The 27222-nt window shown below is 31.4% G+C and overlaps 2 protein-coding genes across 4 annotated transcripts; one reads left to right on the top strand and one right to left on the bottom strand.

Annotated features, from left to right (window-relative positions):
• The first annotated feature begins 3915 nt into the window (after positions 1-3915).
• On the top strand, positions 3916-14751 carry LOC145763410 (sodium- and chloride-dependent taurine transporter-like). Of its 2 annotated transcripts, none has more exons than XM_082574852.1 (14): positions 3916-4074; positions 5860-6103; positions 6279-6410; positions 6886-7222; positions 8757-8889; positions 9266-9400; positions 9807-9911; positions 10154-10277; positions 10389-10501; positions 12120-12257; positions 12576-12678; positions 12846-12946; positions 13146-13316; positions 13666-14751. In XM_082574852.1, the coding sequence occupies exons 1-14, from the start codon at positions 3985-3987 to the stop codon at positions 13921-13923; spliced, it is 2184 nt and encodes a 727-aa protein (XP_082430978.1). In that variant the 5' UTR covers positions 3916-3984; the 3' UTR covers positions 13924-14751. The 2 variants fall into 2 exon arrangements, with proteins under 2 accessions (XP_082430978.1, XP_082430979.1); XM_082574853.1 differs by having other exon boundaries at positions 3936-4074; positions 5864-6103; positions 13666-14750.
• On the bottom strand, positions 14518-26268 carry LOC145763409 (semaphorin-3C-like). 2 transcript variants are annotated; one of them, XM_082574850.1, is made up of 21 exons: positions 26101-26268; positions 24223-24377; positions 23961-24020; positions 23339-23446; positions 22613-22700; positions 22265-22384; positions 21759-21925; positions 20678-20798; positions 20442-20514; positions 20173-20352; positions 19320-19489; positions 19080-19162; positions 18130-18323; positions 17839-17915; positions 17458-17761; positions 17101-17324; positions 16456-16698; positions 16088-16253; positions 15642-15803; positions 15454-15542; positions 14518-15337 (listed from the first exon to the last, which is right to left on the bottom strand). In XM_082574850.1, exons 1-21 carry the CDS (start codon positions 26195-26197, stop codon positions 15243-15245), a joined length of 2976 nt encoding a protein of 991 aa, XP_082430976.1. In that variant the 5' UTR covers positions 26198-26268; the 3' UTR covers positions 14518-15242. The 2 variants fall into 2 exon arrangements, with proteins under 2 accessions (XP_082430976.1, XP_082430977.1); XM_082574851.1 differs by lacking the exon at positions 16456-16698.
• Positions 26269-27222: the final 954 nt, after the last annotated feature.

Raw genomic sequence — 27222 nt, forward strand, 5'->3', positions numbered from 1 at the left:
CATTGTATTTTATTACTTATTTTAACTAAAAAAATGTTTGTATTCAAATAGGTTAAATAGTTGAGTTTTAGTAACAAGTCGCTTAAAAAAAAATTCGTTGATTGCTGTTCGTGGAAAAGTGACGCTTTGTTTTTTTCTCGTCTCCCGAGAAATACTTACATAAGAAAAACAAAATAAATCATTTCCTCGCTAGTTTCCGCGTTTTTTGTAAGAAAATATACGCCCAGTAAAGTGTTGTTGTTGCTATAAATTAAATGAGCTTTTTAGTACAGTCAACCCAATTTATTTAGGTTAAATTTAACTGTTAGATGAGTGTTACATTGTGGGCTAATATTAATGTATCAGAGACTGTATTAGAGTATATTAAAACAATGTTTTGTTACCTAATAAACATTAAAAATAGGATTACCCTTTTTCTAAATGTTAGCTTATGGTATTACCTTTACTTTTACAAGTTAGCTAAAGTTGCGCAAATAAACGATAAATTTAATGAAAAACAAGTTTTATGAGAGATATATACCATATCGTACAGGGTTAACGTTTCATGTAAAAAAGAGATTGAAATTTCTAAAATTCAAAAAATTCTAGTTGTTAGTGATCCTAAATAAATCAGCCGAATGAATAAAGGTAAAAAATGCCTTAAAATAAAGTGATATAAAACAAAAAGGCTAGTTTATTCTCTGAATAAAAACTTAAACAAATTTTGTTTTAATACTGATTATTGCGTAAAATTTGCACTACTATGATGCCTTTGTACTACTATGACGTTGTTTAACAGGGTAAAGTTTTATCACAAACCAATCTTATGTTATAACTGCAGTTATTAGTAAACAGTGTTATTTTCTTTTTTCCGGGTTTTAAATGCCTTAAGTTTGTATTTTTATAATGGTATCAAGTCAGCTAGCGCTCAAATTTAGTTAGACGCTAGATGTAGTAAGGGGTTTGTTGGCAAGCATGCTAAATGGAATTCGTGTGTTATTAAAAAAAGGTTAACAAATAGTGTTTGACAAGGCGAGCTTTTATTACTGATTAAAATTTAAACTTAGATTCTGTTTATTTTATAAAGTGCTATCGTTTAATCTACAGTAATGTTTAAAGATTAGTGTGTATCTAACAATAAATATGCTGTTTAGCTTAGGAGACATTTGTATAACATGTGGACACACTAAACGGCTTAGACATAAGTCAGATAAAGGTTAAAATCAATATAACAACACACATACTTTGTTGTTATGGTACGCATAAGTAAACTGTATTATATATAAGTTTTCAAGTTTAAAAGGTGTTAAAACATTTTGCAGCTACAATATTTAGTACCATTACGATCTAACTTGGTAGATTGTTTTATGTTGTATTTTATTTTATTTTATTGGTTAAACTGTTTTTGTGTTACTTTGCCCTGCTATATAAGTGCCTTTCTCGTTAATGTGGTAAACACGTGCGCTAGCAGAAGGGGTTAACAATTCGTTGAGTATAATGTGGTTTACGCAAACTATCTTTCCTAATTTTTAAACAGGGCTTTGAACTTATGGCATAATATAAACAGCATTTGTTGTTTAAAATCAAGACCTGTCGTATATTTGTTAAAACCGTTTTTGTATAAACCGTTAAGACCCCTCCCCTTTACAAATTCGTAAAACCCTTTTAAAACTTCTTTATTGCTTCCGCTTTATAACCTTCTCGTGAAAAAGGCGTTGACATGAACCAAGGTTATATTAATGGAAAACTGTGGTTTGCATGTGTTTGTGTATGAATACCCTATGTTAATCCCCAATGTTGTTTTTGTGTCATACAGTTACCCTTACTTATATGCCTAGAACATTTTTCGAAATTAGGCGTAGTTTTTAACAAGTACATTTAAACAAAGCTGTTAAAAGGGTTTAATTGTTTTTTTTTCTAAAACGTAATCTTCTTTTATATTTGTGGTTGGTTGAGCTATAGAAATTGTGAACACTAGAAATTTTATACCCTATTTAACAATTTTTTGTCTGAGAAGCAGGTTATCCTATCTCTATAAGACGTCCTTATGACTTTACTTGGATTAAAAGCAGGTCAAATCGCCCCGACGGCATATGTTGTTATCGCTTAAATGCGCGTTATCGCATGCAAGTATAATAACAGATGGAGAGGATATTATTCTTGTTCAAATTAAAAACGATCGCTCATTTCTTTGTAAGACCAGCATTGTCATTAGAATAAAATTGCAAAATTAGCCTTGCTTTAAGTCAGAGATATATGCTAAAGTTTATGAAGAAGGTTGTACGATTACTGAACATGTGGTTTTTACTAGGCTACGGAATCACGTTACATCATTATTTTAACACGGCAAGAGCGTATAATATATATTTGTAATATAATAGTGAAGTAAGGCTAAAGAACCAACATTCTGTATATTTGCTTTAAAAATATTTGCTATAAAACCTTAATAGTCTTTGTTTCGTAATTTCCCATTGCCGAATTGCAAGTTCAGGTAAAAAGGGCATAGGCAACCTGTTTACATTATAGTTTTTGTTCCGTGAAATAAACAGCTGCTAATTTTTTTAAATAAGAAGTAATTTTTTTATTCAATTTAATTGTTTTAAATTTCGTTACTTAGGTGTGAATGTTGCACAAATTCATACGCGTAAGATAATTTTAGGGAAATCTTAAGCAAAAAAAGTAAAGGTGTTCGGATTTAAATTTTTTAAAACTTGCCTGTTTCACATGGTAGTTGCCAACTTTGGTTGCATTTTATCAACAACACTGGTTGATGTTTTGTTAACTGTGGTTTTATATTTCTAAATCAGTGGGAGTTAATTTAACCTAAACTTGTAAAGAAAACTGTTTTTAAATCGTCATTTGTTTTAGTTAACTACCGAAAAGTGTAATCAGTAGCGGTCACGGTTAATTGAATTTGGAGAGTTGCTCCTATGTTTTAATTTAGTATTATTCATTCTAAATAGAAATTGTTGCAATAACAAATCTTAAATACGTTTTTCTTAAAGTATTTACGCGTGTTATATAAATTCTGGCTTATAGTCAAGTACAATTTATAGTTTACCTGAATATTTTTACTATTTAGAGTTTCAGCCTCATTTGCTTTGAATACCATACCAACACGTGCAACCCTTAACTAAATTGTTTGCCGAGAGTATGGTGAAATGTATTGAATTCTAAGAACACTTAACGTTCCATTAAAGTCAAACAGCCTGTATTTTATTTATTGTCATTTAAGGGTATAAAAACGACATCCGACTACAATGATGCCTAATTTAGTTATATACGTATTTTACAGATTTATGCAAATTATTTAGTTTCACTATAAATTAAGGTTTTTCTGTAGTTGTGATTATAAAAAGCAGTATAGTTAGTAATTTGTATTCTTAGTTGTCATTTTCATCGTTTAACAGCGAATGACAAAATTTAAAAAAAAATTATTTCCTCCTGTTATTTTGTATTCAATGCCTATTTAGGAAAATTCGGTTCTCGCCCATAATGCAATATTTCGTTTGCATACCCACGCTTATAAACAGGTGGGATTAAGTGACACTTGTTTTTTCAACATGTTGTTTTTCACGACTAGGCCGACTACCCTTGACCTGCCCAACAACATTATGCAATAAATAAGTAATAAATTCAGCTTATAAATGCAAATAAAATACTTGGAAAACTTGTTTATTTCGTATATTAAATCGGTGGATTTTACGTGTAATACAGTACTTTAAGAATGCACTTAAGCTGACTGCACAGTATTACTTTGCCCTAGTATACAGAATAATCATTACAAATATGATTAATGACACAAACTGCGTATGCTATTAAATTACAAGGGTACGAACTTTAACAGCGCAGAATTTTTATTAAAGTATATAAGGCCGCCTTTTTTTTGACAAATTTAACAGGTATGTGGTTTAATTGTATAAGCCTAACGTCTTTGTCTAAATTGCAGATCAATAGGGTTTTGTAGACTGTTAAAAAGACAAACAAAACGCCGTAAACTGAACAATGGTGTATAACACGGAAGGCTACCAAGCTACCAACGGTAACCATGGCAACACAGAAATGCTACCTGCAGATCAAAAAGCGCTGCTATCTGTAAGTAAATAAAAACTCTTTAAGTGTTCATTTTAAAAAAATTGTTCCATTGTACATGGCTATAGGCAAAGTGAGTGATAGTTCCTATGGAATTTTTTATTAGTTTTAACAAATATTAAAAGTAGTTGCAGGGCTTTGTCTGCATTTAAAACTGTTAGCGTTTGCTAGAGATTATGATTTTTCTACGGTAATGTTTTTAGCATTAAACTAGTTAAAACTTATAAGCTTAATGCTTAAAAATTATTTGTGTTTATTGAAGGCTCGAATCTTAGAAACAGGAAAATTGCGTGGTGTCGTTTATAAACATAAGTATAGTCTGACTTGCCTTTAACGTAACGGAATAATAATAATTCTTTTTTAACATCATCTTCAATTCCACTACGACAGATGCCTTGAGTTTTAAATATAATAGGTCGTTGGTAAGGAATTGTGTATATTGTAAAGCTACCATGCTGCTTATTAATGAAAAAAATGTTTGCAAACAAAATTATTTCAAAATAAAAGCGAAGACAATAAGTAAACGCAAAATTGCAAATAGTAATAACAAACTAAAAGGTGTTTTTTATTTAAAAGAGAAATTACCAACCATTTTGGTTAAAGTTTAAATATAAGAATGTAACTAGTTTATTATCCACGCTTTATTAAATTTTTAATAAACTTTCTTGCTCATCGTTGTTAAAATTTTTAATGCGACTTTTATATAGTCAAAGGCAATAAAAAAAAGCATAAATATGTTGATTCGACAAAAAGTGGCATCAATAAAAATTACGTTACTTACATTCCTCTTTATGCGTTACGAAATTGCTAACAACAACTATTACCGCTTCATTTGTCAGCAAAGTGTTTGCACGTAGAACTGCTTTACAATAACAACTTGTTTACGGCGACCGATGACGTCACATCAAACAATAAGTTTTATTTGTTATCCCCCTTTTTTTTCTACTACTTCATATTTCAAAGCTCAATTGCATTTCTAATCGTTAAATTGTGCTACTTGATAGGTAAAGTGCGCTGTTAAAGTCCTTTAATATTTTCACCCCTCTTAAATTTCTAATGGTGGTTTAAATCTGTGTTTAATAGGGCATACATAGTAAAACTAGGCCGTCGTGACTTTAAAACCTTGCTGCGAATATTAGCTCCTATTTTTCGTCGAACGTTCGTGTGAAGTTTTGTTATTGGCAGCTGTGTTTTTGACCAAGCAAGTTTGCTTGACTTTAAACAGATTGTAAAAGTTAAATTAACCGAGAATAATAAAAACATTTAAATAAAAAAAAATTTCTAACTGTTGCTTAATCAACAAGTAAATTTGTTTTTACAACGTAGATTTTCAAGATAATATTTTATCCATGAGCTATGTAAAAAAATTGATTAAAAGTTGATTAACAAGTCGATAGAGATATCATAGGCAGGTTTTATGTAAATAATTAAACCACAATTTATATCACTCGATTAAAAATAAATATTTATCAATATAGATTTTTCGAAAATTTATTTTCAGTCAGGCCTTAGGGGGAACACGTTGGTTGCTTGTGGGTGTATATTGACTTTTTTTAATAAAGTCATAAGTGTCAAAATGCGGTCTCTTTAACGTATTTTTAAAAGGATGAGCATAAAATGTTAACTTTTAGGAGTGAAATTACTTAGTTTGTTTATTTAGAAGTTGTAACTAGAAAAGTGTTGTAGAAATAGAGTTTACAGCGATGTTGTAATTTGTCGACAGCTTATTATACATTTTATTTTATAGACCTTTGCTATAAATTAACTTTTAAACCAACCATTTGTCAGGAAGGTGAAATGGGAGATCCAATGTCTGAAATAGCGACTAGTTCGTTGCCGAGTACGGAGGCATTCGAGGACGAGAAAAACTTGAAAGTTTCAGAAACAAGTCTCACCGACTCGGACGTCGACGTTCCTATTCCCCGTGAGAAATGGGCAAGAAAAATGGACTTTATTTTGTCGGTGGCTGGCGGTTTTGTGGGTCTTGGAAACGTTTGGCGTTTTCCTTATCTCTGTTATAAGAACGGGGGAGGTAAGACTGTTGTTTTGAGATTTTAACGTAAATAAACTGATTGCTAAAGTTAACGCACCAACTGCAACCGTATTTTAAAGATAGTGCCACTTTAGTACAGTTAAGCTTCTCTGTTATTTTGGTTCTATTTGAAAATGCCTCTTTTTTACGTTGTTAATGCTTTACCCATTTTTAGGCGCTTTTCTTATTCCGTATGCGATTTTCCTTGTGCTTGGAGGAATCCCAATTTTCTTTTTGGAAGTGTCTCTAGGGCAATACATGAGTGAGGGAGGTGTGACAAGCTGGCGATTGGTTCCTGTAGCTACCGGTATGTAAATCTTGCCTGAGTTTTATTTTAAGTTGTAAATTTCCGGTTTCGATATATATAGACATATTTATATATCAACTGATAGTTAGAAAATCGTTTTTAAAACATAGTTTTATATAGTGTTACTTAGTTTTCCCTGTTTTTATGCGTTTTTGTGTATGTATATTCATCTATTTTAGGTTATCGAGGTAAGTGCCTAATGTTTTTATGTTTTTTTTTTCAACAAATTAATTATACTTTTGTTTTCCCATTTAAAAATCTTAAATGTTATATTTAAGGACAATTTGATTATAGCAAAACACTTTTTTTTTTTAATTACTTTACTGTTTCTAATTTTCCCATTTTTCACTTTTAAATAATAATAAGTAAAATTTTCTTCATTGTTAAATTAAATCTTCATTGAGCCATCGGTGAAGGACCCTTAGGTTTTTGTTTAAGTGGCCCTTGTATTACGTTCAAAGTTAAATTGTTCCAGGCATCGGCTACGCGTCCATGGTGATCGTGGCACTTCTCAACATTTACTACATTGTCATATTGGCATGGGCCGTGTTCTACTTGTTTCAAAGCTTTACGCTGGACTTGCCGTGGGCCAAGTGCGACCAGTATTGGAACACGCCTTGCTGCGTTTCCTCATTCCGAGCTTTGCTCACCGAAACCAACGACACTTTTAACGGCACCACGGCATGGCCACAATCCACGTCGACTGATCACGTGACCTCGAGCTATGCAGAACTCCTGACTACAGTTCCCACCACCTACAACGCCACCTTTTGCAACGGGACAAGGACTTCGCCCGAGACCGAATATTGGGAGTCAGTATTAAAAAAACCTCGCAATTTTTTTAAGCGTTTTAGTGTGTGGTTAAACTGAACAAATAATTTTTAATTGATTGCATGGTAATATAATGTGATTCGCTAAAAAAGCTCCGCAATGACACTTTTAATTTTTATTTTCCTAATTCTAATGAATGTTGTCTAGCCGTTTCTTCAGTTTGTGGCAGTAGTGGCATATCAAGGTTAACCAATCTAGCGTTAAAATGGGGAGTGAAATTAAAATATCTGAATAAAGGGCTCTAGTATCTTGGTAGGCCATTGCTGCAAATCGCCGAAAAGAACTAAGTAGAACGGAAATGAAAAAACTTATGTTCAATAGGACAATTTGTTAAGTGGATGAACGGATCGTACGCAGAATAATGTTTTGCATGTTGCCCATATGTTGGTTATTGTAACCTGACGCCGAGCTTTGACATTTTTTAAGCGTTCGTTGAATATTTTGAGATAGGAAACAAAAACGGTAAAGCTTTAAGCAGAAACGCCATTATTTGGTACAAATACTATACTTAAGAAAAAATTTAAACGTTGGTAATTGAATTTGGCAAAATTTTTCTTATAGCGTTGGTTTTATTGTTTTTAGGCATCAATGCATATTTAAAAAGGGTTTATTTTGCGCATTTATGCGGTTGCGTTGCATTAAGTTTTGAAATAGATGTTGCGTTGACAGCTTTGCGTTTTGAATTAATTAAACGTTGCGTTTTTTTGTTGCCTAATTTGGATTGGTAAACTTTTTTGCAAATTATGCGCATTGTTGTACGAAAATTGGTTACCTTACCTTGATTTAATGCCATAGTAATTTTTTGCTTCATTTTTAACGTTAAAATTATTTACGACGTGAATAAATTCGATTTTGCGCCAAATTTTATTAAAAATGTTGTGTTAAGATAAGATTGTGCCTTGATTAAAATATAAAATTTTTCGTTCTTTTAAAACAATAAAAATGCGATATCGGCCCCCTAAAAAAACTGACCCCCTTCCGCAAGAAATTATAACGGGCTCTTCATTCGCGTGACCTTTACCGGTTACGTGTCTAAGAAATTGACCAATTGTGTGGAGGGAACTTTGTCGTCGTGGTGAATTTGTTGGACGCGCAGTTTTGCAACACGGATTTAAACTGAAGATCTTGACAACATTAATTTTCCCTTGTAGTGGTTTTGTAAAATCGTTCGCGCTTCCGTTTCCCTGTAACAAAAACCTGACTTTATTACAAATGTTTATTTCCTCTTAAAACTGTAGTTATATATGCATATGGATGTTTTAGCAAAATATTGCATAGGACCTAAAACCAAAAATTGGCCTATTTAAGAAAAAAAAATTTTGTAGTTTTTACTTTTTGCAATTTAGTTACACGAAACCTATATTATATCTTCTGCGTTTTAACCCATTTTTGTTAAACTATTTTAACCTTTATTAAACGGAAGCGCGGCGATTTTACCCAATTTCACCGATCTGCGGTCTGTCAACGTTTAGTCTTTATTACAAAAGCATAACTAGATAATTCTGTGCATTACAGACGTAGAGTACTTGGAATATCAACCGGTTTGGACGACGTGGGTACAGTAAGATGGGAACTAGCATTGTGTTTACTGCTTGTCTGGGTGGTTTGTTATTTTTGTATATGGAAAGGAGTGAAGTCGACGGGAAAGGTAAATAATCTTACATGTTCTTATGCACTTGCGTAAGCACGAAAATGTCGTCGTGTTATTAAAGGAATATAATTTCGCTCGAGGGAAACAAAAAATCTGAGCCTCTTTAAGAGTTTATTTCATTGTACGCGTACGCACTATTAAGATCGTTTTACAAATATTTACATGTGTGAAGAGATGGTAATCTATAACGTCAGTTGTAGTGGTCGTTAATTAAAAATAAACAGGGTAAATGTGTTTATTAAATGCAAAAATAACATATCATAAATACTGCTTTGAAACAAAATGATAAAATTTAAAACAGAAGTAAATATATTTGGTAATAACACAATATCACTAAAACAGTTATAAAGGCTAATTTAAAAATGATTCTTAGGTTGTTTACTTCACTGCCACTTTTCCATTTTTAATGTTGATTGTCCTTCTTATTCGTGGTGTAACCTTGCCTGGTGCTGCAAAGGGAATTGAATTTTATCTCAAACCAAACGTCACAAAATTGGGCGAACCGCAGGTACTTTCTTTACATCTATATCGTTTTTGCCTTGTTTTTTTATTCTTCATTGTATTACAATTTTGTTTTTCGTTTTATTTTTATTTAAAATGTTATTATTATGGATTGGTTGTACTTCGTGGTCCTTGCCAATTCTTCCTTGCATTTGCGTTTCTAAATTTTATGGAGAACCGTAAAGTACAAGTGATCCAAAATGCTGTATTGTTTTATAGTTCTTATTTCAGTTTATATCAATCGATGTGTGGAAATTTATTAACAACTTTAAGCCTTTGGGCCAGTTATTTTAAATCTATTTAAAGGTTGTGATGTATAAGAAATATCGCTTCCAAAAATAGCTTTGCAGGAACTCGTTAATATTAACCAAACTCGTTAATATAAATTATTTAAATCACCTTTTTTAATTTAGGTATGGATCGACGCTGGAACTCAAATTTTCTTTTCGTTTGCAATTTGTTTGGGAGCGTTAATTTCCTTGGGAAGTTACAACAAATATAACAACAATTGCTACAAAGTGCGTAAAGTCCAAAGATTAAAAATAAATATTTAACGATGGTTTTATAATAAAAGAAGACTTACATTTAATTATAAATAAAGGGTTAACTAAGTTTAACTATAATCTTTTTAACAACGCCTTCGAAATGATTAAAATCAAAATGTGGGCATACTTTACATTCCATGTGAATATATTTAATAACATAACCAAAAAAAATTAAATTTAAAATCAAAATTTTAACATGCCTTTATTCAATTTAGGATGTTATCGTACTGAGCTTGTTAAATTCGGGAACAAGCTTCATGAGTGGGTTTGCTATTTTTAGTGTACTTGGTTTCATGGCACAGGAACAGGGCGTGGAGGTGTCTGAAGTCGCAGAATCTGGTATTCTTTCTTTTAATGTTATTAAAAATATTTTTTGGAAAACAATTGCTAACTAAAAAATTGTAACGCTTTTTTTGCTCACACTCTCTTTAAAATATTTTATGTTTAAAGGTCCTGGATTGGCTTTCATAGCTTACCCGAAAGCTATTACTATGATGCCGGCCCCAACACTTTGGGCTATTCTGTTTTTTGTGATGTTGATATTATTGGGACTGGACAGTCAGGTAAGACATTATTGTATATTTTTATTACATAAATTCGCAATAACAAATGCATTCCAACTATGCTGAGCAGAAACACAATAGGCCTATTGTTCTTATACAAACCTACTAAATGTTTTTTAAATAGATTGTAAATTATATTGCTGCGTAAGGAAGAGAGTGACGTCATGTTAAAGTTAACATCGTTATAAAAATGACGAGGTAAAAGTTTTAACAATCTCTCGTTAATAATTTGGGGTCAACAAATAAGTTTTAAAAGTATAACATTAAAATTTTACGTGGCCAGCTTTATGAATGTAGGCTAAGAAAACATGTTTTAATAATGGGTTGTAAATTATGTGTTTAATATAGGCCGAATCTCTAATGTATATGACCTTAATATTTTATGAGAAGCGGGGTTTTAAAGAGTAATAGCCACTATATTATCCATGCTTCTGGTATTTTATTTAAAAAAGTTTAAGTTAAACAAACTTGTTATGCGCAGAAAATTATTTTTTGTTAAGAACTTTTACGTATTTTCACGTTATAAAATCAAATTTGGTTATTTGCATAAAACTTAAAAAGGCCCCTTTATTCGTTTGACTAATGTATTTTTTAAACTGATTTTTGCGTTCAAAGTCAAAAAATATTTTTCCACTGTTGACTGTTAAATTCATTATTAAATAATTAATGATGTATAACGTACAGTGCATAGGATAGCGCGCAGTTCGCGCAGTTTCCTTGACAAAAAAAGGATATACGGAATAATTTACGCTTTAATGATAATAATAAAAAGAATATACAATTAATAATACACAAGGGATAAATGAAAACAAATAAATCAATTTTTATCATTTAAATATGCCATGGATCACAAATGATTAAAAGTTCTTAATAATAAAAAAAAGGTTTTATATATTTTATTATAGTATGGTAACCAAACACCTTTCTTTGTAGCTTAATTTCAAAAGATAATTAAGTGATCGCCCTAATGGAAAGTTACCAGTAAATCTTCGTCCTGTAATTTAAGATTTTTAACTATGGTCAATATGTTGTTGTGTTTTCTGTTTCTTTTTTACTTGTGGCCACTTACAAATAAAAAGAAAAACAAAAAAATTGTTAAATTAAACTGTTACAAATAACATACTAGTCATACATACTCAGCAAAATTTTTTGAAAAGATATTTTGTATTTTTCCACTCGCAATTTTTGAAAGATATTTGGTATTTTTCCACTCGCACGAGTTTTTTTTGCACTATTTAACATTTTCCGATAAGAAGGAAACACGTGCGACTTTTTTTTCGGGAAAATTGTGTTTTTATTCCGCGAAACTACCGCATCATGACTTTCTGGTTGGGCGTACGGTGGTTATATATCCTCAGCAGGAAACAGATCCCACAACACTTCCTTATTGTGTATCTAAACGCTGCTGATGTGCTTAAATGCCAAGTTCAATTTAAGAGAAATTTTATATTGCCTAACTTGAATCGTGATCAACTTCTCTACTTTTTAACTTTTAAAATTGACTTAAAGGCGTAAAAATAAAAATTTTAACAACTACCGCATGTATTAACAAACTACCTCATGTAGTTTTCTTAACAACCACCTCATGTACCTAAAACAATTACACTTTTTTATTTAGTTTGTTGAAACGGAAGGTTTTATCACGTCAGTTGTTGATTTGTTTCCCAAACAACTTCGTCGAGGTTATAACAGAGAGCTCTTCATCGCCGCCACGTGTGGAGTTTCATATTTAGTCGGCTTGACTATGGTCACTAACGTAAGTTTAATTTTCAAAAAAATGAAAAATCAATTATTGATATTCCATAGAATTTTTGTTGTTGCACAACTGCAATATTTTTAAAGAAATTTTTAACAACGTTAATTATTGATTTTTAATTATCTATAGCGTTTTTTTCTTGTCGGCTGATTAAAACCCAGTAATTTATTCAATGTTAGATTACTTAATAAAAACCAAGATAATTTGCCCAATACTCAACAAATTAATAAAATGTAGACATGACTATAACATTTTTTAGTTTAGTTATATGTAAAATACTAAACAATTAATATTAATTCATATTTTTTTGATTTTCAGGGTGGTATGTACGTTTTTCAACTGTTTGATTATTACGCCGCAAGCGGGGTTTGTCTTTTGTGGGTGGCTTTCTTTGAAACCTTTACCATTGGTTGGATATACGGTAAATTTGTTCATAAAATATTAAGACTTTGCATAAATAAAATCTTAGGAGAATTTATTTTCGTTAAATGTTGAATAAATACATTTATGGTTCTTTTATAGTTTGTAAAAGACCTTCTTTTGTTGTGGGTTAACTCATTATTTAAGTAATATGCTTGTGTTAAAAAGGTGCGGAACGAATGTGGAGGAATATAACAGCTATGATTGGTTATCGTCCCATACCTATCATGAAATATATTTGGATTTTTGGGACACCTCTTTTAACTACTGTAAGTATTTTTGTTGTTGTTTTAAAAGAGAACCCTAAATATTATATATTTATGTGAGTTTTAAATAACTAAGTATAAGCTAAACCAAATAAATAGTATTTGATTAAAATTCTTGAAAAAATCAATATATATTTCAACAGCTAGGATATATTCTACTGCTTTTACTGCTTGTTAGTAAGACATTTTTTTTAATTTTTAGTGTACTTTTATATATGCGATGGTTAAATTCGAACCTCTAGTGTATAATAACGTTTATGAATACCCTGAGTGGGGTACTGCTATTGGATGGGTTTTAGCGTTAAGTTCCATGCTTCTTATACCATTGTACGCCATCTACAGTTTTATTATCACACCAGGAACTTTTGTAGAAGTAAGTTTGTGAATCAATATTTTGCATATAGCCATTTGTCTTTTAGAATTAAAAAAATATATTATAACGCTTGATAAAGCGCAACCTTATAACTAAAATCCCTTTATGTTACAACGATTAGAAAACCGTTTGTTTCCCCAAAAACATTTAGCTTACTAGTAAGTGTGCTCTTTTCTTTAAAACACGAAAACCGTGCTTTAGTAACATAACTTGTATATCGTTAAATAGAAAAGTCCCTTATTTCTAAATCGTTCTAGGTTTTGGTCAATGCAGTGACCTTATAGTACAGCAAGTATTAGTTTAAATGTAAGCCTCTAAACTTGTGCGAATTGCACTTCTTCGTTTTCAGAGATGGAAATTTCTAACCACTCCAAATCTCCGTCGAAATCACGTCGATTATAACACCAGCAAAAATACTTATTGCGGCAAAATCGGAAAAATTTTTGGGACCAGCAATACCAGGTTCGAATCCTACTCCCCGGATCCCCCCGCCGTGCTTAAAACTGTTTCAAATCGATCGCCTAAAACAGGTGATGACTTAACGAAAGAAAGTGATTGCAGTGACCCCCCATCTTATGACGTCGTTGCCGCTAGTGACAGATTATAACTTTGTAGTGCACTCGAAATCACACACGCTCTCACACACAAAACACATTACATTAAACTTGGTTTCATATTATTACAAACTAGACATTTATCAACGTATGCGTAAATTCATATTCTATGCTCAGAAAAATAATATTGCGATACATTTGTTTTGGTCTAAAATTATTATGTTTGAATAATGTTTTTATTGTTTTATTTTTTACTGCGGTATCTTCTGTTTTTATTTCACTTAGCAATGAAGCTGCAACGGTTACAGGCCATTTACTATACACAATCCTTTTTTTATATTACGCCGTATAGATTATGAATTTTAAAATATTTTAAAGTAAAATACTTAGAACGGTATATATATTTTTTTTAATTATTTCTTACGGTATGAGTTAGCAATTTTCGAAAAACATTTTATTTTTTACAGTTAGACTGTTAGTTTAGACTTAATTGTTTAAACTATTTTTTTTTTCTTTTTCATTAAACTATACTATATTAAATAATTTGAACAATAAAAAATTTAAAACAAGTTAAAATTTATTTTTTTACCCTTTATTTTTTTTTACAACTTATAAAAGGCAAATTTTGGTAATTTTGTACCAACAAAATATTATTTTAAGTCGAGTCATATTATTTACTATTCAACCTGTACTGAAACTTGTGTTTTTTAGCAACCCATTATTTTTACAACTCTTGAACAGGCAATACTGTTATCTTTGTATAATTTTGTTCAACACAGAATCTTAACCGAACATATTTATATTAAAAACATAAAAATTTACAATATTTGAAATTCTTTACATACATAGTTTAACAATAAAATAAAAAATCAATTGCAATTCCGCGTGATAACATTGGGCAAGGACTTAATAGTTTAAAATACAACTTTAAGGGTGTAACAATTTACTAAATTTATAATAGGCAGAAGAATGAAATATCAAAAATTATTTTAGAAATAAATTTTGGAGAATTTGCCGATGTCGTAACCTATAGATATAATAAAGCTAAATTCAAAAAAATGTTTACAAATTTCAATACAATACAAATCCACAATAATGGGCAGTATCAACAAAAGCTTAAAAAGTGCGCAATTTATATGTATATATATGTTAATCACCTCTTTTACAAAAAAAACGTTATAAAAATAAAACTATGAAAACAAATAAATAATATTCTTGCGTTAAATGACATTTTGCAAGTTTTTAAAGGCCGTGTTGTATTTTCGCTCAACGTTGAAGATTTTAACCCACGGGTTTATATTGCACCTTAAAGTTGACTTTTCCAACTTTTTTATCGACGTAAACCGTTTAATTTCTAAAACTAAACGATAACTTAATGTTTACCATTTAATCTTCTGGGTTTGGGCAAATCTGGTAACAACTGTACGGTGGTATGTCGTACCACCCTGCTTTTTCCAATAGAGTCGTCTAAATATATAACTACGTTCAAGTAGTGTTGAACACAATCAATGGAAAGTTAAATCAGAAATGATCTTGTATTAAATAGTTTTAATTTATATTAAATAGTTTAAAAATTAACTTACGTCGTTCACATATCGTTCTTCTTGGTCGCTGACAGGGAATAAGATACCATCTTTGACTTGGTGATATTTCGACACAAAATGTTTCATCCCTTTAAAATAATCAAGTTTAAGTTGTTTACGTATACCGTGCTTTAAATTTTTGATACCGTGTATTTTAACCGATTTTACTTTAAAAAATAAATAATTACCTATTTCTCAAACGCTTTAGTTGGCTGCTCGGGAATTTTTCAAAATCGCCTTGGTTCATAAGAGTACCATCAGCCCACTTAAGAGTTCCGTTATTATACTTGATCAAACCAATCCAAAAGTAAGCGTTGGGGGTAAAGGCTCTCATCACGTTGTGAATATATCTAAACACATGTCGAAATTTATATATTTTGATGTCGTATTTGCCCTTGAAATATATTGAATAAAATAGATTGCATCTGCCTTTAAGACATACTAAAACAACTAAATTTACTAATATGTAATACTGTTTAAAATAAATAGGCAACATTTAGTAGGCCTTTATTTTTAGATTAAATTGCAAAGTGCTACTTAATTTAAGACAACAACTTTTTTATGTAAAGGTTTAAAATAACTTATAGAAATAATTTACAGTGAAAACTGATTAATTGTTTTTACAAACTCTTACCTCACTTCTTCTGCATTGCGGAAAACAGCCAATCTGGAATTGTAATTAGCGCAATGCTCGACTGCGTCTGTGTAATTAAACCTCTCTCTGCCTAAAGCAAAAACGTTTCCAGTTTTGTTTGACAAAAACCAACCGTTGTGTTCGCATGTTTGCTGACCTCTAAAACCTGTTAGTAGTGGTAGGTTTTACTTTGTGGGCTTGTAGGATTAGAGTGATTTTGTGAATTATCACGATAACTAACTATACAAATAAATGAAAACAACTTAGAATAAGAAAAAAATAACCACCTCGGTAAAATAAATAAGCATGCGATTAGCAAATTAAGTTAGTTTACTTGGACAGAAGACACCAGTTGTAATACTACATACCATGGCGCTTATGTAACCAACGTAGTCTTTTGATGCGTTTTGAATTGTCACTAAGTTTTTTTTCTAAGTGTGAAGCTCTACGCGAAAGGTTTTGATTAATATAGGCAAGTTGCGCTATGTCTTTTTTAGTGCCTTCGAGCTCTCGTAGGCATTCTTCTTCGCGCGCCATCTCTCGGACAAACTGTTCGCTTCGCTTTATCTTATTGATAGCGCCATGAAGCTTTGAGTTCTCGTGCTTTAGGGCTGAAAAGAAAAAGGTTCATGCAGGAAATCACCGTAGAAAGCAAGCTAACCATTTCATGCAGTAACGGAGCAAAATGTCATAAAATTATTGAAATAACAAAAATAAACTCAAAGGAATGGAATTATGTAAAGTAATTTAGTGTATGGCCAAATATTATGTCCAACGACTAATGGTAATAGAAGGCCCATATTATTTTACCATGCACATTTTGCTCCGTCGAACAATTGCAAAAATTATTCATGATTTCTATAGTTAAATTTGAATGCTTTAAAACGCTTTAAAACAGGTGACCACCATATGAGTTTGATCTACTGATTCACCGTCGTCAGAAATTGAACAAAAAATAAAAAACTTGAACAAAACAAAAAATTAAAACAAAAAAATCACCATTCCAGCCTTACCTGCAATTTTGGTTTCTGTTAACTTGGCAGACCTTGTCATTAAAGATTTACATTGTTTGGTGCCAGCAGCATTCAATTTCGAGGAACTGATTTGCAGTTCCTTTGTTAATTGCTTTGTCTCGTTTTGTTCCTTGGTTAATTTTGTTATACAGTCGGAGTAAGATATTTCAAAATCACGTTGCTTCAGTTTGAGGAGTTCTACTTGGTGCTTCTCTTGCTCAAGCCTGTGTTAATAAAGTTAATATTCATACGCTGATATCTTAAACTGTTAATCAAAAAATGTTGGTTTATGTTGAATTTACCTATTCAGCTTCGAAAAAAAATGTCGTTAAACATGATTCTTAGAATATTACTTACTGTTCTTGGGCTTTAACTGTTTGTTTATATGCCCAAAAAGCCTTTACTTCACATCCATTGTTGTCACTCTTCAAATTATTAAATTCTTCGATTTTATCTCTAAGAGCAGTTTGCGTTTCGGTTAACATATTTGCAAAATCTCGGATAGTCTGATTCATTCCCTGCGTGCTCGTATGACATTGCAAAAGTAAATTCTCCAATTCGACTATGTTGATTTTTTTAATTTCTAACTCCTGCTTAACGGCCTGGTAGTTGAACTCAGCAGTTGAAGCGTTTAAGCGCAATTCGTTCATCAGTTGCTCGACTGTAAACGGTAAAATATTTATAGTTGTATTTGATTTTTTCTGCACAAAAATGCCATTTATTTGCCTTTATTATTACCTGGGTCAATTTCATCGGGTTCGCTGGCACAGGTCGCATAACTTGACATCCTTTTTAGTTGATCTTTTCTTTGCCCACTATAAATAAATTAAATAAAATAAACCGTTTTTTTTATTTCATTACGGTCTAGAAAAAATAATGCAACATCAAAGGTATTGAAAATGTGTTGTTAAATCAGGTATTTGGTTTTATTTAAACTGTATTACGTTTATACTGAAATATTGATTTCCATATTTACTTAAAAAACATAAGGTTTACAGGGTCATTAGTTGGCCAATTTTTTAAACTTACGAAGAATCGTAAACTGATTTGCATCCCTTCGTTGGATCCCACAAGCAGTATGGGTCACGTGACTCCATGCACGTACTGCACGAGCGATAAATGGAGCACACTGAGAACGGAACTTGTAAAAGAGTGGAATTGGTGGCTACGAATAAATATCGATCCCCAATTGAGATGCTTTGTACCACATCACCGTTGCTTGTCTGTATTATAAAAGTATATGATTACAAGCTTCAACTTAAGGACTAGCAAGTGTTTTTGTGATGTTGACTTTTTTACGCATAGGGTTCTAATGTATAGTACAAAGATGCAAAAAAAAGGTTTCAAATCAGTATCGTGATGTGATTACCAAACCATTTCGAACGGTTTATAAAAGCAATTTGCCATTTAAATCTTTGCCATTCTCATTATTATTTACCCATAGGAACTTCAAAATGTCAGATTACTAGATTTGGTACTTCCTATATTTCACCTTTGAAATCGAAATGTCAAATAGAAAGCAAAAGTGAAAAGAAATACGAAATCGATAATAATAGAAATTGTATTTCGAACGATTAAGGATGACTAATCTTTGGTATCTTAATATTTCAACTTGAGTACATTAAACAGCGATAACCTTTTCATCAATAACACTTCTGGCGCTTACAGTCCATAACATAAACATCCTAAAGTTGATACAACACATCGCTCTATTGTGTAATTGATAATTAAGAACAATTCATACGATAAACTAAATAAGGTTAAAATAAATATTGACTATTTAAAGCTAAGTCAGTTACTGTTAATATGACTATAATTGGTCAATTAACGGAATAGCGTGCGTTAATGAACGAAGTGTTATTATTATTATCAATTTCTGGTTAAACACAAATACGTACATAAGACATATAACAAGTTAATAACCTATACATTTCCTTGTAATAAACCTATTGTAAAATGTTAATTGTTCAAGGACTCACGTTAAACAACTGAATGTCGGGGAGGGTCCATTCTAGATTGGGAACATCAGGAGACCTAATAACCCTTGACATAAGTCCATTACCTGAAAAAAAAAAGTTTTTATTACCTTATAAAAGTACCAACGGTTTATAAAGGTTTCACTAACCACTTAAAATTTGTGTAGCAATTGTAAAAATACTATTTGATATTGAGGCTAAGACATTACTATTTGATATGAACTTTTGCCTAAAAAAACTTACTGGTTATCAAAAAAATAGTTGTTGTATCAGCCTTAAAACTTGAGGTACGAGCTGGATTATTTCTTACAGCGATGTGAGAATATTCAACACCTGATGACCGATATAAGGGCGTGTTATGTCGGGGGAAAATGGTTCCAAACTTAATTGGGTGGTTTTTGCTAAACGTCAGTCTAAAAAAAAATATATATATAAATTAGGCCTTGAATTTATAAAGACAAATTTTCGACATTTATAAAAGGGGACAAATTCTCTTTTTCCAATTAACACGAAGTGTTGTTTTATGACACGTTAAGGACCCAAATATTACATCCGTGTTAGATCATGCAACGTTTTTATAAAACCTAGACATTAATTAGAGACTGTTGCAACCCCATTACACGAAATGATTTTTCTGGGAAAGTTTGTAGCAAAAAACATCGTGAAAGGGGTGTAAAATATAACATAATGGGACAACTAATTAAACTATTTTTAGCCAAATTAGAACTCCATAATTTGATTTCTATATTTCTAGCATTTCTGCAAGTTATTAAAGTATTTAGTTACTAGAAATTGCTTGTTTTATTAAGTCAATGATTTAGCAATTTCTCGAAACAGTTTTAAAAGGTTGCAGTCTACACGAAATAGACAGAAAATTGTGTAATGAAAAAGATATTGCTAATTTAATCTAAGAATAACTCAAATTGTGTTTTAGCCGAAAATGAGCACCCAAATGTGAATTTAATTTTAGGAAATACTTTTATGTGCAATTCGCAAATCACTTTGTTCTTTTTTACTAAAAATGTCCAATTTCAAGGTTTACGCTATTTGATTTTAAATAAATGTCAAAATAATGAAAAAGTTTATAAAGACCTACCTGTTATGGTTTAGATTTGTAGTATCGGGCACACAAGTTCCGGGCGCGGGACCGAACTTAGTCTTGTATACTTTTTTGATAGGGTACTGGCCTTCCTGATTCCAGTATTCGTTTGTTTGTAACCTTTCTTTAATATCGTCCATTGAATAAGCACATACCGCAGATCCCATGTTTGAATTTCTGTAAAAAAATAGCAGGAATAATATAAAATAATTTATACAACTCTATTTATGATATTTTCTATTTTTTATATTTTAAGTTTAACTTACTCTGGTCCGTTAAAAACCCCGTAGAGGGTTGGATTTCGACTATCAGCCTTATTGGCCATCACATATGTCCCAACTAAATAAATAAGGATGAGATTTTTCATGACGATAATAAAAGTAACCTTTAAGTTAAGCGTATTTTAATACCTAGCAATCAAATACAAGTCCAGCAAAATTACAATTTTACGCATTTTTTAATGATTAGTTTACTTATTTTAATTTCCGAAAACGGAACTTACCTAAATTGTCGTAACGAATCGAAATATCTCCTTTTTTATCTGCTACAACACACGAGATTGACATTTTCGCGAACGTCGCAAATTTTTTGTTCAAAACCCAACCGGTCCCACCTTCGTCGTTCTAAACCAACATTAACACAATTAAATACAAAAAAACAATATTTGTTTAGTTTAAGGTATTTAAATATTCCAAAATCCACATAACTTATTGCAACAGCAACCCTAATTTTTGGTTACATTAGATTAAAATCATAACACCATTCTTATAGTAGATAATAAACGGGTCAGAGATAAAAAAAAAAAATTAAATAAAAAAAAGTTGATCTTTCTTTTGGGTATGCTTTAGGTAAGTTACTTTGTTTAGAAAACATTTTTTTGGTTTCGGAAAACAAAATTTATGTTTCATAAACAAAAAATAGGCATTCGAATTAAGGCGAAAAAAACAATGACGTTATTACTCGAAAATAGTTGTGTTAAAATAATAAACGTATTTTGCAGCCACTGAGGCCAGACTATACAACAATGGGTCTATTCTTTCCGCACCAGATCGGGGAAATATTTAAATTACGAAAATAAATAAATAAACACCAAATCATATAATCTTATATGACAATTTACCCAATCGCCCAGATAACAATTTTCGATATATCGTGGTATAACACAGAATTGTTCATAACAAGTAATACAATGTAGACCATTATAATTCAAATGTGTGTTAAACTTCTTAACCGTTTACGTTATCAGGCTTTCTTTTAATCGAAATTGAAACACACCCAAATAGTTTTCTAAGCAGAAACACGACGATTTGGAATGTTAAATTTAACCACATGTATTGTAAAACCGGTACAACTTATAGCTGTATTTTAGCGAAGGTTGTTTAAAAAACCTTAGTATAATGTCACAATTCCGTTGTCAAGCCTAAAACTTCTTACGAAATCTAAAAATATTTTTGGTAAATTAACCCTTGGGATATCAACCCGAACGAATGGATTGGGAGTGTGGCATTTGGGTTGGGGTACTTTAGGGGTATTTGTTGTGTTAATTATCCTTAAAGAGGGTAAAATTATTAGTTGTTACTTACAACGCACACTGATGCCACTCTTGACACTATATTTCGTTGGGACGGATTCGTTGACATTCCAAACTCGTGGGGTCGAAATTCTTCCGCCTTTTCGCGGAAGAATACAAAAACCTTGTCGTCTTCTTTTCTTTCCTCTTCTTGGTGATGAATTCCAACAAAATGTGGTTCTAAATAAAAGCAGCAAAGTTGGAAAAGGTGTATTTTAATATAAATTGATGCTTGTAAAATGTTGATCAACAAAATTTTCTGTTGATTGTGCACTGAAGTTAGCAGATGTAAAATACATATGAAAATAGGCTTGGTTTTGTAGATTAACAAGATATACCAACTTACAGTTGCCTGTAATTTAAATTTTATGTAAATTAAACCACAAATCCAGAAATGCCTTGTCGCTTAAAAGATACACGCCCTTCTTCGTTGTCAATTTGCTTAACATCAACAATTTCATTCCATAACTTTTACTTAACAAGACCATATCATGTTTTTATGACGTCATAATCACTTACCATTTAGCCAAAAATCGTCGCGTTCTGGCGTTCTCAAGTTAGATGTATTGAGCGATTTTGAAATAACTCCGTCGCTACCTCCCCTTGCATTTCCTCGTGTCGCAGTAAACAATAAGCCATCTATTGATAGTTAATTATTTTTGTTTAGTTTTTGCATACCAGTGACTCAGCAGCAATTTAAACAGTATGATCAAAAACATAATGACTTAAAAGACAAGTTAACGATGAAGGCACACGTATGTACCATATCATGGTTGCCTAACATTTAAGAATGTTATTTGCTATATCAAGACGAAATCTTAACATGTAATTTAACATAACATACAAATTTACATAAATTTGACTCACTGGCAATAACAGACGACAGAGTGGCGTAGGGATTATTTGAAATCTTCCATTTACCACGCTGTGCTGTACTTTCAATAAGGGTAAAACTCTGCAGAGATTAAACAAACAAACAGGTTATACTTAAGGAGAATTTGCCAACTTCCTACCGCGTAAAAATCGATTTTCTTCGGCAGTGATTTTAGTTCTAGTTTATACCTTATTCTAAAGTGCTTTTAAAAAGCACTAAAACGGGTTGTTGAATTATTAAAACCCATGGAAGACCATAAGCCACATGGAGTGTTATTATTCACTTTCAACCCACAAGAAAGTGAACGCATAATTACAATGACGTAATTTGTTTGCAATGACGTAATCCATTTATAAAGGACGACGTCATATGCTGTGATAGATGGCCAAGTTTGCGCAGACTAGGCAAAGTTTTAAATTAAAAATTGGTATTTTTTTAAAAAAATGATCAATCTTAATAAAAACCCCATAGCCTTAATACGTTTTAAATTACCCATATACACACAGACCCAATTTGCATGCAAAAGTAGTTCGTATACGGATCACACGTTTTGTCTGTATTATAACTTGTCGATCGTTTTTAAGTCTGGGCATTGGTAATATAGACTTAATAACATGCCAATATTAAAATTTGGAATCCATTTTCTTAGGTCACGACGCCGGTGAAATGCATATGTTTGCTCTTAAGCCAAATATTTACAAAAAACGTGTTCAACGAACCTCTTTGTGTAAGTAGCAGCAAGTTGGATTGAAAGCCATCGTTCCACATGTGTACATATGAGTGCTGTTAACAGGCTGTAGAACTCTTACGTTATTTTGGCATACGATCTAAAATGTAAATTAAAGTATTATAACTGGGTTAAAATAATATGTCGTAGTATAAAACGTCTAATGAAAATTTTTGTAGAAAAAAACGCAAAATCATGTTTAGAAAATTCCATTGCAACGTAGTATAGCATGTTGCAAAAAAAATTGTTAAAAAGTTAATTAATTAAACGAAGCACGTAATTTAATTGCACAAATTTTACGTGTTCAATGTTATATTTATAGAAAAAAAGTTTTATTAAAAAGTTGGTCATAGAAAAATGAATTCCGTAAAATAATGCAACCTCACAAACATGTAGTGCTTTATAAAGGTTAAGTTATACTAAATTAAATATCGGTTAAATTAAGCCTAACAAAATTTTATTCAGGGTTTGCCAATAAGAAGTTCATGGAACATGATTAATTTTACAATAACTCCCGTGGGGGCGTCTTAAATAAAGTGTGTGGTCTGTTTGTAGGTTCAACAGAAATGGTGTTTTACAATTATGTGTAGGTTAAAAATTTTAAATCAACCAACCTCATCCGATTTAAAACTTTTACAAATTTCCACTTGGTCGTCCAAGGGCGTCCAAACTATCTGAAATCACAACATATCAAATATTTAACCATTGCGAAAAATTCTATATATAATATGACTTAAAGTGATTTAAACAGCCTTTCACACATCAATCAAAGGGGTCTTGAAACTTAAGAACTAAAGCTACTTGTTAGCGTGTTCGGTTACAGATTACTTCTGTTTTATTGCTTCGATGTGTGAAAAGATGAAACCGTTAACTTACCTCTCCCAGAACGTTCGAGACGTTCAAGGCGTCTAAAACGTAAATTCGATCGACAGCTCCAATATAGAGTTTGTCATCTAACTGGTCGTGGTAAAAAGTTCGAATATCGAATGTCGTATCAAAATCAGGCCATAAGGCAACCACGTCACTTTGGGCTGAAAACATAAGTTTGTCATTGCATATTACGCCATACAACACTTAGTTAAAATTAAATTTTTATTTTTTTAATTAAACTGTGTTGTAATACAGTAATGTTTCGGTTAATGATATTTCATGTTGTCTGGGTGATTAGTTTTACCAAAATACTTTTCTTAGAACATTTGCTAATAGTCTTAATTCCACAAAATGTCAATAAAGGAATGGAACGTAGCTAATAAACCAACGACTAAAACGTGCAAAGTTAACTATAGTATATCAACCAACAATTCAGTAGAAAAATAAATCGATTTTTAAAGTTTCAATTTTCGCATGGTGATAACTAAATAAATACATCTTATACATTTAAAACTTTACAGTATACGTTTATCTTACAAAGAAATCTATCTATAACTTCACCACCGGATATATTTGTCATTTCAAAAGATCAGAGCAGGCCATTATGGCTTGATATTTATTTTACAAAATAAACGTTATTCGTTAAAGTCGTAATGTAGATTTTTGCTTTTATAATTCGGGCTGGTACAACCACTATTTCGACCATAAGTAAACACTCTATTGTATTTGCTTTCTTAAGAAAAAATTGTGCCATTCCAGTGTAAATGGGTGCGGCAAGAGAAAAAGCAGGCTCACGATTTTTATGGGCAGCAATATAACATGTAATATACAATATTACTCTAAAATAAATATACAATCGTAATAAAGTCATTTTGTTTGCCTTATGCAAGTCAAAACGTTTGTTTAAGACAATGACGTCATTTTACATGCGGTTTGCTTTAAAACCGCACTTGAAGATTTGATCATAGACCATGCGATTAACTGTCTGGTAACACCGCTGTAGAAACTAATAAAACGACAATACGGCACTGTGTTCTTAACGGGTAATGTTCGTAGTTGGGTGATTTTGTAATAACTAACTCATAGTTGTCTAAGAATAAATGTAAACGTGAAAGGCATAACTACGAGAAAAATTTACGGGCTATTGGACGACAATTTACTCGGACAAAATACTGCATTTATTATAGCAATTTCCGAATTCTAGTAATATGATGCATGAAATTATACCTTAAATCGTTGAATCAATATTAAAACGAGCAGTTACGTAACTTCACGGCCAGAAAGATATTTGTTTATGGGGTCAATATACTAAAATCGCCAATAAAAATATTTCGTAAGAAAAACAAAACTCTGAATAACCGTCTTATGACAATGTGATTTTTCCAATTAGTCATTCTTATTTTAAACAAACCAACAAATTAACGATGTATTATAAAATTTTAGATGATTTTCTCTTTGATGAAGCAAAAAGGTTTTATTTGCCTTTACGAATACGATCATATAAGCCTAAGTGCCCGTTATTTGCAAAAGCACTTTCAATAAAAACCGAAATCACTTAAGTACATTTATAATGAATAATTCTAGCTTTTATTTACTTAAAGGTATATTTACATTGGAATAAAACGTCACGTTTTGGCGAGTTGTAAGTATAACGTAGTGCAATATAAAACATATTTAGGTCACCAAAAGTTTAAATATTCTTTTAAAAAAAATATATATTCTAAAAAAAAATTGTCGATTTTATATATGTAAATTCAATGAATTTTTTGGCTTACGACAAAAGTAAATAATTTTTACCGATTTTAGACAAGCGGTTTTGTAAAGCAAATAGTCGACTTCGTAAATAATTTATAAAATAATCTAAAATTTCTCAATGTTTGTTACCTTTGTTTTCATATCCGTTGCAATAGTAGGTGGCCAAGTTAATCAGAAAGCACGTTAGTACTCCTTTGAAATATCTGTATCTGTCGTGTGAAGACATCGTCTTAATTTCCAATAAAATTCAACAGTTGAGTTGGGACTTACAGTTAAACCTTACTATCCTAATGCCGAAACAGCAACTTAACTGTAACAAAACAAGTATATTATTTTATATGACAAGTCAATGCGATCCCTTTTTCTCGCACTCTCTCCGCTTTGATAATATTAAGCGTGATGTAACTTGTCAATCAGTCCACTATTTGTCATTGATAATTAAGTCAACTTAAGGATTAGCATTCACTAAGTAAAACAGATTACTATTCATTGCTAACAAAAACTGAAACCGCGTGATTCAGTGCCGGCTGTGATTCACATCCACTGTCTAGTATTAGCTGCAAGGTTTTTATAACCAAAACATCTTACCAAGTGGCCATTACCCTTAACTGCTTAAAGTCGTTAAGGGTAAACCGCAAACAGCCACTTTGTTTTAAGATAATGACGTCATCTTTCCTTTAAAAGATTGATAAAGATATATGTTTATTCTGATAAGCTGATAAATAAGTAGACTTATTTACCCATAACAGATTTGGTGATAAGTTTGTTTATGTATCCACCTACGGGTTATATTCGGGTAAAGCTATGGTAGAGACGATTTCCTTTCGTGATTTAAGTTTCACTTAATGTTTGCGAATTACACGTAATACAACATTACACATAAAACCAATTATATTTGCTGCTAGTAAATCTGACTAACGGTAACATTAAAACTAACTTTAGTTTCAATATGCAGTTGTAACATTAATTTTTTACAAATGTAGTTTTATTACCGTTTCTACGAGGTAAATTTTAATTAAAAAAAATTTAACTGCCAAATATGTGAAACACCTGTTAGCTGACAATGCCCCTATATAAGTTTATATACACAATGGTGTCGGGAAACCATCACCTTTATGCCCAGATCCTTTCTGTATTAAATTTCTGCACTGGTGAACGCACGATGACTTGGGCTCTGACTTTTATGTTTCTTCACATTTATTTTTATTTCCTGGCAAACGGGCGTGCCCTACCCAAAATACTGTTTCGAGA

This window comes from Corella eumyota, chromosome 1 (genome assembly GCF_963082875.1).
Source record: "Corella eumyota chromosome 1, kaCorEumy4.1, whole genome shotgun sequence".
NCBI classification, from domain to species: domain Eukaryota; kingdom Metazoa; phylum Chordata; class Ascidiacea; order Phlebobranchia; family Corellidae; genus Corella; species Corella eumyota.

Coding starts and splice junctions, on each gene's coding strand:
- LOC145763409 (XM_082574850.1), bottom strand. CDS start 26,197: ATGTCTTCACACGACAGATACAGATATTTCAAAGGAGTACTAACGTGC. Junction 22,701..23,338: donor GCTGCTACTTACACAAAGAG/GTTCGTTGAACA, acceptor TAATCTCTGCAG/AGTTTTACCCTTATTGAAAG. Junction 17,916..18,129: donor AAATCAGTTTACGATTCTTC/GTAAGTTTAAAA, acceptor ATTTATTTATAG/TGGGCAAAGAAAAGATCAAC.
- LOC145763410 (XM_082574852.1), top strand. CDS start 3,985: ATGGTGTATAACACGGAAGGCTACCAAGCTACCAACGGTAACCATGGC. Junction 7,223..8,756: donor CCCGAGACCGAATATTGGGA/GTCAGTATTAAA, acceptor TGTGCATTACAG/ACGTAGAGTACTTGGAATAT. Junction 9,401..9,806: donor CAAAATTGGGCGAACCGCAG/GTACTTTCTTTA, acceptor TTTTTAATTTAG/GTATGGATCGACGCTGGAAC.